Source organism: Dioscorea cayenensis, chromosome 3 (genome assembly GCF_009730915.1).
Source record: "Dioscorea cayenensis subsp. rotundata cultivar TDr96_F1 chromosome 3, TDr96_F1_v2_PseudoChromosome.rev07_lg8_w22 25.fasta, whole genome shotgun sequence".
Classification (NCBI taxonomy): domain Eukaryota; kingdom Viridiplantae; phylum Streptophyta; class Magnoliopsida; order Dioscoreales; family Dioscoreaceae; genus Dioscorea; species Dioscorea cayenensis.
The window spans coordinates 16,433,287-16,445,944 of NC_052473.1; the positions used below are offsets into that span (position 1 = coordinate 16,433,287).

General features: G+C 32.5%; 1 protein-coding gene and 1 pseudogene across 1 annotated transcript; one reads left to right on the forward strand and one right to left on the reverse strand.

The window, feature by feature from the left end:
* The first annotated feature begins 1,696 nt into the window (after positions 1-1,696).
* On the forward strand, positions 1,697-7,857 carry LOC120283827 (annotated as a pseudogene).
* Positions 7,858-10,108: 2,251 nt separating this feature from the next.
* LOC120250953 (putative nuclease HARBI1) lies at positions 10,109-11,417 on the reverse strand. Its single transcript, XM_039259576.1, has 3 exons — positions 10,974-11,417; positions 10,670-10,898; positions 10,109-10,581 (listed from the first exon to the last, which is right to left on the reverse strand). The coding sequence occupies exons 1-3, from the start codon at positions 11,415-11,417 to the stop codon at positions 10,109-10,111; spliced, it is 1,146 nt and encodes a 381-aa protein (XP_039115510.1).
* Positions 11,418-12,658: the final 1,241 nt, after the last annotated feature.

A 12,658-nucleotide genomic window follows, 5' to 3' on the forward strand; every position in this document is an offset into this window, starting at 1 on the left:
AGGTAATGATTATCTAAATATCCTTCACATTGAGATGTTCTTCAAAGAACATTTGTGTCATGTGCTTGGTCTGATGTGAGTGAATGCAAGCATCGTAACAAGCAGATAACTTACCTTCATCCCTGAGGAAAAAATCTTCTAAAATATGAACTTGATGATCCAAGTTTTAATTTTAATTTTAATTAAATAAAAAAAAACAAAAAAAAGCCCTCTAGATCTAAACTGAGAGGAAGACCATCTTGATTAAGTAATACCCCGGCACCCACTTTAACATGCATTGGAGAAATTCTTTAACATACGAAGAAAGTCTTTCCATGAAGCAACATATATCAAAAGAGTCATGATGCAGGTGCAACAAAATCTAGATAAATGTTGTTTAGCATAGAAGTTGAGATTGATCTAATTCATATAATTTTTCTCACCATCTATACCTCCCTGTTATGTGAAATATAATTTTTAATTGGATTCATTGACAGGCCCCTCTTTTCTTTGTTTGTTTTATTTTTTTAATTTTTATAAATGTATATATATATATAGTTTTAAAAAATTATATATATTTCTAATATTGTGTTTTACAAATTGATACAAATAATTTAAAGGAGTTATACTTTAAGGAAAAAAATATTTGTGAATTTTTTTTGGTTGTTTAATAATTTACAAATTAATTTATATAGTTTTTTTTAATCTATCGTTTGTTTAACCATTTATTATTATTATTATTTTTTTACAAATTAACTCCCTTCCAACACATCAACCAACTAGATTAACTTAAATATGTTTATTTACTATTATTTTATAAATATATTTTTATAAAATTAGAAGCAAGTTTAAATAGTCTTGTTATCATCATCATGGTCCTCGTCATGAAATTGTATGACAAAAAAATTAAATTGTTAGACTTAAAGATTTTATAAAGACAATAAAAAATTCTTCCTACTTCATGACAACATAATTAAATTTAATTGATGAAAAAAATTAACATAAACAAACACTACAAGAAAAATTTTAAATCGCCACTGAAAAATCGACACGGAAAAAAAACCGTTCCAAATTTGTCACAACATTTGACACGGAATTTACAAACCATACCAAATATATAATTTTTTAAAAATATTTTTTAATTCCGTGCCAAATACCGTGCCAAATATATAAATTGAATAATTTTACATGACAGTGCCAAACATATTTTTTTAAAAATTAATTTATTAATATCGTGCCAAATACCATACCAAAAATCTAAATATAATAATATATTGCTACTATGCCAAAAATATAAATATATAATAATATACTAATACCGTCACAAATACAATGCCAAAAATACAAATATAATAATTTATTAATATAGTGCTAAATACCGTGCCAAAAATATAAATATAATAATATATTAATACTGTGACAAATACTGTGTCCAAAATACAAATATAATAAGTTATTAATATGGTGTCAAATACCATGCCAAAAATACAAATATAATGATATAGTAGTACCGTGCCAAATACCATGCTAAAAATATAAATATAATAATTCATTAATACCGTGCCAAATACAGTGCCAAAAATATAAATAAAATAATTTATTTATTTATTTATATGGTACCAAATATGGTGCCAAAAACTCAAATATTTAATATTTTATAATAATTTACACAGTTCATATTAAAAACACAAATAGTTTTCTTTTCAAAACCCTCAACCCTTTCGTCCTCGACAACTTCTCCTTCCCAACTCCTCGCCTTTAACTCCATTCTCCTGGAAATCCTTTCCGCCCGCGCCTCTAGCCATCTCTTCCTCAATGCCATCCCACTCCGTCCTTCCCTCGTTCGCAGCATCTCCTCCCACGTCCCCCAACATGACTTCTTCTTTTCCGATGTGGAATGCTACCGCATCTCCATTGGAACCATACTTTGCCTCCTCTCTTCCTCCTCCTTCCCTTTGTTTTGGCCCCGATCATCGGGAACTAGGGTTAGGGTTTTGCTTTCAATATCTGTTTGGAGGTGTGATCATTGTTTCACTTCAATCTTCAGTTTTGGAGCTTTGCATAGTTGATGGCGGTGGGCTGATGCTTTTCATTCTCGTTTGGCGTAGGGGTTTTGAGCGAACCTTGAGTTAATAGGCTGGGGTCTGGATTGAAGCTTGTTTAATTGCAGGTGCGTTAGGGTATTGATTGCTCGAGTTTTGTTGTTTGGGTCTTCAAATGAAGATTGGCATATCGATGTTGTTTAAATTTAAATTTAATTTTGTGAATGATTTTGTGGGATTTTAGTTCCTATCAATGTTCTGATGTTAACTATTCTTATTTTCCCTAATTTGAGATGATTGTGAATATCTCTATTTATTTATTGAATTCAATTGATTTTTTTTTTCTCTTTCAAAGTAGTGTTTCATCATGGATCCATGTTAGACGAGTAGCAGTTTTGTTGTAAATTTGTATCTATTGTTGATTCAGCTTGATGGATGAACAATGACCTAGATGCCGTGACTATAAGTAGATCATTTGTGTTCATAATTAAATATTTTTGCAGGTATGATTAGGTTATCATAATCTTTAATTTCTGCAAATAAATTTACTTTGGCTTGAATTTGTTGAACTCACTCGGCTCTTTTATATTGTTGGACAATGGGATGCCATGAATATCTATTGTTTTCTTCCAACTTAATGCTTTATTCACTCCTTTCAGAATGCCTTTGTTATTAATTACTACAAGACATATTTGTGTTCAAATTATTGATCACCGATGATATTGAATTGCATTAGAACATACACCATGTTACCAGACCATTACTGAATTTTTAACTCCTTGTCTGACATAATGCTTTGAATGTGATTGTTTACAATTTCCAAGTTTATGCTGATTGGTGGACTAGAAGACTGGTTCCTCTCCAAAGATCTTAACCTGACCTTTATGTTATATATGTGCCAATGCTGAGATATCTACTGATTGGGTTTACGAAATCATGAGAAACTGTCCAAATCACCTTCTGACATCAATATTGATGATCCCAAGGACAAGTTGATGGCTATCACTGATTTTTGTACTAGCATTTAGGTGGTGTTTCATGTTAAAACAGAGCATCCTTTTGTTTAAAATGGTGTGTATGTTCTTTAGATTTAGAGGACTCAGATGACGGAGTTGTCTTCCTGGTCCATTTATCTTTTTGATTATTCGGTGGCACTTTTTAAAACTAAAACCAAAGCAAAATCAAATATGAGTGCTAGTGATACTTCAGTGTCACATATCATATAGGTATTAACTTTAGATTTGGTCGCTCAATTATATTGATATGTTCATCTTGGTCATTCAAACAAAAAATGCTAGTTATGGTTTAAAGATTAATAATTATTAATTATTCATACTGAATAAAATTATTCTTTTTCATTCATTTTTATTTTTTGGGTTCAATGAATAATTTCTTATATTCAAATACCAAAATGAATATAAAAGAATAACTATAGAGCAGAACTGCACATTTGCTTTATCAAATATGTATGTTGAATGGTTTTGGATGGTTTTGTTATGATAGAGTTTGATGTGACAGTGATGATATCTTCTTTAGCTTAAAACCAAGTTTCTATTATATCATCGAGAATTTGTGGTTTGTTTCTGAAATTAATTGCAATTGTGATGCTAAGTTCTTTGTTTGAAAGTTGGAACTCCCTTTAGTGTATTTAAACTTGAAACTTTTGTCATTTTTGAAATTAATACCATTGTTGGTGCCTGAAGTGATGTTGATGGTGAGTTGTTTAATTATAACTCCCTATCAGGTGCATTATCCTGAATTTGTTATCTTTGCTAGTTGTAGTGATTTGACAGAGATGAATATGAAATAGAAAAGTCCTTTTGTTGGTATCGAGAATGAGAATCAGGAACTAATTTATATATTACTGCTTTGGTATATACTCGCATGTGGTCGATGTCTCTGTCATTTGTGATTGGATTATCACTTGATTGGCCTGGATAGCAATATCTATTTCTTCATACATGTCTATAAACTTCACTTCTTAATACTACAACTATTCTTTCTTAATTTCATATCTTATGTGTTTAGCATTTTCTTGTCACTTGATAATGTGTAGAGAATTGACCTCTGCTAGTCCCAATTGGATTGGAATCAGAGGATTCAATGATTCTATGGCTCACATGTTATATGAAGATAGCATTTAGTATTTTGGCTTTGAAGTTTGGTAGTTTTGTATTTGAATGGATGTATCTTCTTGGGGGGAATTATTGAAATTGTTATAGCCGATGAGTGAACTTATTGGAACAATTTTGTATTTTCATGTTTGATTTCGGGAACCATTATACATGTTTTACACTTGGTTTCTTACCCAAAAAAAAGGTCATGTTTTTTAATTTTTTTTTCTTTGCTTTTAACTGAAGCAAAATTTGGTTTATAATTAGGTTATTATCACAGTGGATGAGAAAGCAAATCCTCCACTATTTGGTGGACATCAAAGTTGGACAGAGAGGGAAAATAGCTATAAACTTAACACGACAATGAAGGTGAGCTGCAATTTTTATTTATTTAATTTTGAATTATAGTACTTTTACATGTATGACCAATGATAAATGAGATTTTAATTGTTAATCAGATATGCCCTGTGCAAGCAATCACAATTGAAGCAGAGGAACGTGAAGATGGCAGTCGTCGCACTACCAGGTAGCATTCATATTTCCTCATTCCATTGTTGTCTCTTAGGTCTTGATGCATTTTGTATTTCATATTTACTCTCATGGATGCTATGCGGTAGGTACGATATTGACATGACAAAGTACCTTATGATCAATGTAAAGTGCGCTAGAAATTAAATTGTTGTCGTGATGAACAATGAACATTGCAGCTGCATGGCTAACAAGCTTGATCTATTTTTTTAGAGGTTGTAATAAGCCCGCCATTTGTTTTTCTTCCTCTGGTGAAGAGTTTGTTGTGCTCTGATTTTCATGTTGCTGCACAAAATTGCTGGGTAAAGAAAGGAGGTGGTTTCACTGGAGAGATTAGGTAATCTTCTTTTCTTGTCCTTTTAAGTACCTTTTGTTGTCTGGCTCCTTTAAAATGTTTCTTTATATTGTTCTATTGATTCTCTAAAACTAATCTAGTTTTCAGATTGTTGGTTTTTTCCCACTATAATTGCTAGATTTGAAGCATATAGAACCCTTTTAATTCTATGCTGAACTCCTGACATTTTCTTGTTCTTTCCTTACAGTGGTGAGCTGCTTGTTAATCTGGTCATCCCATGGGTCATTCTTGGTCATTCTGAGCGAAGAGCATTGTTGGGTGAATCAAATGAGGTAATTTATTAGGCAGGCATTCGATGATTATCTATAAAATTCATTCATAAAATCAGGGATGAACACAAGATTACTTCCGCCACTTGTTCAAGTAATTTATACAGGCTTGCGGATGCTTGGAAGTGTAGTAAACCTGAATATGTCTCTGGTCTTGGAAATATTCACTAACAACAGTAAAATCTTGCCGAATTTTTCTAGTTTCTAGAACATGGTTTTCCACTTACAAAAAATTGAGGAGCCACATGCAAACCTAGGAGTAGACAGTCATGGCTCATAAAATACACTGTTCACGTAGCAGATCCATTGTAAAGTCAACTTATTTCACTGCCAATCACTCACATGTACCACAAGGTTCTGATATTTCAATGGTTCCCCTGTTTCAAGATTCAGAATATCTAAAGACTGCACATCTCAAATGCATGGACATTTTTAGTAGATAATATCACTAGAGTTAATTAAATAACTTTTTCTTATAAAATAAGCAAAACAGTCGATGAAAAAATTATTAGTTTGACACACTTTTTGAATTACTTTCCATCATGTTTACGGTTCTTTTCTCCCCCTTTCATTCTCTAATTACAGTTTGTTGGAGATAAAGTTGCCTACGTACTCAGTCAAGGTCTAAAGGTGATTGCTTGTGTTGGTGAGACTCTAGAGCAGCGAGAGGCAGGTTCAACATGGACGTAGTGGCTGCACAAACGAAAGCTATCGCTGGTATATGTTATTTTCATGCTAAGTTTCATTAATGACTCTCTTTGTATCTAGATATTCTCAATTTAGGGTCCTAACTTGATTTCCCTTAATTGCTAATGTAGGTTTTCTTCAAATTCTGTAAATGCAAGTCAATTGTTTGGTGTAGAATTTGCATCGTCTTATTTTGTGAAATTGGAAATTGTTTTTCATGACTGCGGGTTTTGATTTTTGTGCTGTCAATGCCTGTGATCCCATCAATATATTAGGGGTTGAAGCATAAAAAAAATGCTTCTTATGTTATTATTTTTCATTCCAAAACACTTATTACAGTGTTATTGCTAAGAAAGATGCAGTTGGTGTATACGAAATGTTTTTATCATTGATGTGCCATATTTTTTGGTAAATCATTAGAGAATGTCAACTAGTAATTTTATCATTATGATGGACATCCTGAAGAATTTGTAGGAAGGCATCAAACAATTCTTGTTTTGGCCATGTCTAGTGTCTTTAGAAATAGCTTGTGCGAAATACGTAATTTGCTTAAAGAGGCAAAGAAAATGATGATCTTGCCCGGTCATAGGAATTTTCATGGTCCCCATGGGATGAATTCTTATTACTTGTCATGTGTGCATTTTTTTATACTCTTTGCTTTAATATCTTGCAGATAAGATCAACGACTGGACCAATGTAGTCATTGCTTATGAGCCTATTTGGGCCATTGGAACTGGGAAAGTTGCAACACCTGCTCAGGCCCAAGAGGTATGTATGTTTTTTGTCCTGCCCAGTGCCCATTGGTCCTTTTTTCTTTTTTTTTCATCAGCTATTTTACAACTTGGATATAGGAAATTCCTAAAGAATCCCCTTTTTTAGCAAAATGTCAAAAAAAATCAGTTGCTACTTGTTACATCCTTCACATTTCACTCGTTTTATGGACGCCATTTGATTTACTTTGCACTAATAAATACTCATCACGCACTTCTAAAGAATAAAACTTCTGTTTGCCCTTTTTCCCCAAGACAATTTCTTCTTTAGCTACTAGTATGGTTAGCGTAGCAAATCTTGCTGAAAGCCACATTCTTTATTTGCTGTTAAAATGAGCAGTTCTTGCGGACCTATTTTGATCAGATCTTAATCTTAATCTGAATACTTTAAATAACACTAATACGATGGCAGCATGTTACCATCTAAATTAATTGTGAATACCCTCCATGAAATTCATCATGTGCATGCCAACTAAGGAAGTGGTTCCAAGCAAATGTTAGTGCTGAAGTTGCTGAATCAATCAGGATAATGTATGGATAATGTATGGAGGTGATTTTCCTCCATATTTGGCACCTTCTGTTGCATTTTTATTTTTTAATATGATGATTTTATGGCCATTACTTCATTAATGTTGTGTTCATGGTTATTTCAGGTTCCGTTAGCGGTGCAAATTGCAAAGAACTAGCAGCAAAGCCTAACATAGATGGATTCCTTGTCGGTGGAGCTTCTTTGAAGGTACTACTTTTCTTTTCATCTAATTTACATCAAAAACCATTGGAGAGGATCTGGCTTTCAACACTCTGCTTGTCAAGATTAGTTTGTTTAACTTTCACTTGTCTCATTTTTGTTCTCTTTGTTTTCCTCACAGCCGGAGTTCATCGACATCATCAAATCTGCGACTGTGAAATCATCTACCTAGAGTGCCACTCTTAATGTTCATTATATGAATTTCCGGGGAAGAGACCATGTTTTCGGTGATCAAAATAATCTAATTAAAATTTTTTTCTGCAAATGTTATCAGCCTGGATCTTGTTTGTTCCCCACCAACAATGCTGCAATACTGAATTTTAATGTTGCATATGGAATGGAGTTTTAATGTTGTTTTGATACAAGTGTTTGTATAGGTATACTACATGATTTCTAATGTATATATAGGGCATCTATATATATTGTTAATTCAATAAGATGATTTTTGTTAGGTAATTAAAAATTTTTAACTAGTGCAATTAAAAAAATTAAATAAAATTAATTTCATATAAATTATTTTTTTCACAGATTAAACAAAAGCATGCCGAAAGTCGTAACAAAAAAGTTTTATTAAAAACTGTGCCAAATACCGTGAAAAAAAATATAGTATATAAAATTGTGCTAAAAATCGTGTCAAATACTGAACCAATAAAACAGTGCCAAAATAGTGCCAAATGTAGAATCAAAGTCCGTGCCAAACATCAATGGCAATAGTTGGCATAATAGTAAAAAAATGGTGCCGAAAACAGTGACAGAGTTCGTCACGGTCTTAAAAAAAGGTGCCAAAATGTATTTGTGACTGGTGCTATAGGCACGGTTAATCTTTGGTGCCAAATATAGTGCCAAAATTAGTTTGGCACGGTTTTTAACTCCATTTTCGCGCTGATTTTATCGTGCCGATTTATGATTTTTCTTGTAGTGAAATCTATTTAAGCAAATGACATCTCTTAGTTCATAACATAAGAAAATAACAATTGTCTAACCATCCACACAACAAAACAACATCCATATAAACTCTTGCAATTACATAGCATGACATAAGAAAATAACAATTGTCTCTAACAATCCACACAAACTCTTGGTGCATAACACAATAATCATCCACACAACAAAACGACATCCATACAAACTCTTGCAAATACATAGTCATAACATAAGAAAATAACAATTGTCTCTAATCATCCACACAAATTCTTGTTGCATAACACAATAACCATCCACACAACAAAACAACATCCATACAAACTCTTGCAAATACATAGTCATGACAACATAATATAATAACAATGGTCTCTAACCATCCACAGAAATTCTTGGGTCATAACACAATAACCACCCACACAACAAAACGACATCCATACCAACATAAAAGATTAACGTCCACTATCCAACCAAAGAACAACCTGATTCATGAAAAAGAAACATTACAATAAGGACAAGGCAAAGACACTAACAAACGAATATTAAGTATTTTGATAAAAATTAAAATCACATACCTAATGTGATGACCCACTCATGGACTATCATCTCTCATAGAAGTAATAAAATTATCTAGCCATCTTTTGCGAAGGGATAGCTTTCTCAAGTAAAAATTCTCAGCTTGCCTTTTGTCATTGATTAACTTGTCAAATACCATTTCCATCTCATTGTCATCATAACCCTCCATTTCCCACAGAGCATCGGAGAATTTTTCTTTCCACGTCTTCTTTCTAGATGCCTTAATTGACTCAGCCAATTCACCTAATTTATCTCCAATATTTTCTGATACAACATTGTCCCCATTGTTCCTCCATTCGCGGCTAGCCCTAGCAGTGCTCTTGCTTGCGCATGATCTCAGTGCTTCATGTCTTTGGTCACCTGTATCCATGGGTTCACAATCCACTGACGTATTAGGTAGGGGTGCATTATCATCCTCTAGTGCCGTAGCACCAAATTGGTGGTAAATGCTCCATGCATGATCACCAGTGGCATGGTCATCTCCAGCAACTAACCGCAACTCATCAAAAAAAGATATAGGTTTATTTAAATATTCTTTGGCTTTTGGTTGTCCCTATGAAAAATATCACATGAAACATTATGCATTCAATAAATTATAGTGTTAGACATATTGAAGTAAACAACAAAATAAATAAATAAAAGTCATATACCTCCACGAATGTCCGATAAGTCTCATCTTCAAGCACTAACATTTTTGACTCATCGTTCCAACCAACACCATTCACAACATTTGCTGCCTCTACGAATGCCTGACGTTTGAAAGATTTATCCACCTTTAGACCATTTCTTGCCATGTCTGCAAGTAATGGTATTAATATATTATCCATTTCCTTTGTCCATCATTTATTTGGCGTTCTTTTACGCTTATCATTTTGAACACCCTCGGCATTAGCACGTGAGGTAGACATCTTTAAAATACATTGGCAATTCAAAAAAAAATAAAAATTAGAACAAGATAAAATATCAAATCAAAAATCAATCCATTCATAGCAATAACAATATGAACTTTAAAATATGGCATATATATTAAGAACATACTTTACTTAAGATAGATCTTTGCTCAAAATTAATAGTGCAAGACATTAAACACAAAATACAAAACCAAACTCATTTGTAACATTACAGTGGCACTTGTGATGTGCAACCGCGTGAAACATAGTCATGCCACATTTCATCTTTGATGTTCTCACATAGTTCTCTCCATCGACTTTGAGCCTCACGTCGTTCACCTAACGTGTTAGGGCTATCATTTGTAGGTATTTCATCTTCATTACCTACACCTTCATGGGCTATTATATCATTGGGATCAATTTCTCTCACAAAATTATGCAACACACAACATCCAAGAACAAGATCCACTTGGGCATTAAAAGGAAAAAATGGCCTTGAGTCCAAAATCCGAAACCGACTCTTTAAAATCCCAAAAGCTCTTTCTATTCTTGATCTAAGTTGAGAATGACGAAGGTTGAAAAGCTCCTTTGCATTTTGGGGCCTTCGGCCTACTTGTTCTCTTAAATGATATCTAACTTTCCGATAAGGAGATATGAAACCTTGTGTTGTTGTGTATCCGGCATCAACAAGGTAGTATTTTCCTATCATTAAATAAAAAATAATATAAATATATTTTATATTGAAATGTAAGAATAATGACAAAATGTGATGTTTGTTGTATTAATGGACCTGAAGGAATATGCAACCCATATGGTGGTGGTCGTGATAATGCATCCTTCAATACAAGATAATCATTTGCCGAACCTTCCCAACCGGCAAGAATGTATGTAAATTTTAAATCCAAGTCACATGCTGCTAGGACATTCTGTGTAATGCCCTTGCGGCCCCGAAATTTGCTAACTAAATTTGCACTGACCCTCGCATCTATATGAGTCCCATCAATAAAGCCAATGCAATCCTGTACACTAAAATTCAATTATATTGTGTACGTGAAAATTTAAGCCAAATGAGAATAGAAAGAAGTACACCTCACCTTAAAAAAAGGATAGAAATTTGGGTTGAATTCTATATCAGGATGTATTGATGTGTCCGGTTGTTTGACAAATAAATCTCTAATGCTACAAATTGCTCGAAGCACATCATTAAAATATCTTCTCACAGTTGCCCCTGATCTAATAAAATCAATTTTCATTGCCCTGTTCTTTGCATGGTGTCCTACAATGTGCAAGAACAATGCGACTTGTTCCTCAACGGCGACATGAATGGTATCTCTCAAATGACCACATTCCCTTAGAATAGCGTAAAGTTTGAGAAAGGTGTCCTTAGACATCCGTATGTATTCAACACAGTTGTGGACACCACCATCTAATATCCGAGTCATGTGTGCACTTCGATGAATATCCCTAACCGAAGCAGGTTCACGGGGCAAAGCATTTCGTCTTTGTTCCCTTGACATCATTGCTAAAATAACCGCCATAGCTACGAAGACAGGTGTGTCGATGTAGATTAATTTGGATACATTATCATTAGCCATTATGGACCTATATTGAAGTGAGACAGGTAAGCATTACTATTCATTATATACAATCTTGTAATATTGAAGTGGGACAAGTAAGCATAACTATTAATTCATTTTATACAATTCTATAAAGCTCATAACCTATGAATCTAAAACCACAACTTATGGAGGATCTCTTTGCATGTTTACAGCTATCAAAGATATTTTTTTAATTTTGCAGGAGCTTCTTGTCGAATTAATTAAATTAGAAGGGTATATCAGGCATAAATTAATTTTGCAATATCTAGATATGTTATCTTGCAAATTGCAAGATATATATGTGGATGAAAATAACATTTTTAAATTTATTTATTATTAAATATGTTTTACAAGAATTTCAATTTGATCATGGTTCAATTTTCTTTAGTGACATTATGGATTTATATTAGTACATGGCTATTTGTTGAATTAATTAAATCAGAAGGGTATATAAGGCATAAATTAATTTTGTAATATCTAATCTAGATATGTTATCTTGTAAATTATCTTGTAGGATTTATATGTGGATGGAAATAGCATTTTAAATTTGTTTATTATTAAATATGTTTTGCAAGAATTTCAATTTGATCATGGTCCGTATGCTAATTTCCTTTGGTGACATTATAGATTGATTTTAGTATATGGCTATTTGTGCATATCAGTTTTCATCTATTTCACAACCTTAATTACAAATATTATTTTAAATAATTTGGTTAACTAAATAGCTAAAAATAAAAAATACGAACAAATTTTTTGTTATAAGATAATTCAATTTAGTTGTAACAGATTTAATTGAATATAATTAATATCAAAACTATATATGGGTAAACCCAACATCAGATCCAAAAGAGAAGAACTTGGCCCAACAAAGCCCAATATTTTACTTTAAACATTTATAACACAAAGATAAGATAAGAATTTGTGCAAATCTTGGCAAGTTATTATATGGTTGGTTAAATAGAAATTAGATACCATAAACTAAAGAAACCAAATAAAGTTGACGGTCATGAATCGCCAATAAATTAGGTATTCAAATAAATAAAATTAATGAAATATAATACTTCTATGATTCATTTTTTTTTCCAAGGTTTTTCATTGCATCAATGAACTAAAAATCACCTCTTCAGAAGAAATAAAAAATCATGAACAAAAGATGTAGCTTTGAGATGAAATCACAAATC

What these genes read in the sequence shown, in the direction of transcription:
- LOC120250953 (XM_039259576.1), bottom strand. Translation starts at nt 11,417, where the DNA reads ATGGCGGTTATTTTAGCAATGATGTCAAGGGAACAAAGACGAAATGCT. An exon ending in ATTTCTATCCTTTTTTTAAG is followed by an intron (nt 10,899 to 10,973) that starts GTGAGGTGTACT and finishes TTTAGTGTACAG; the next exon opens with GATTGCATTGGCTTTATTGA. An exon ending in TGGGTTGCATATTCCTTCAG is followed by an intron (nt 10,582 to 10,669) that starts GTCCATTAATAC and finishes ATTTAATGATAG; the next exon opens with GAAAATACTACCTTGTTGAT.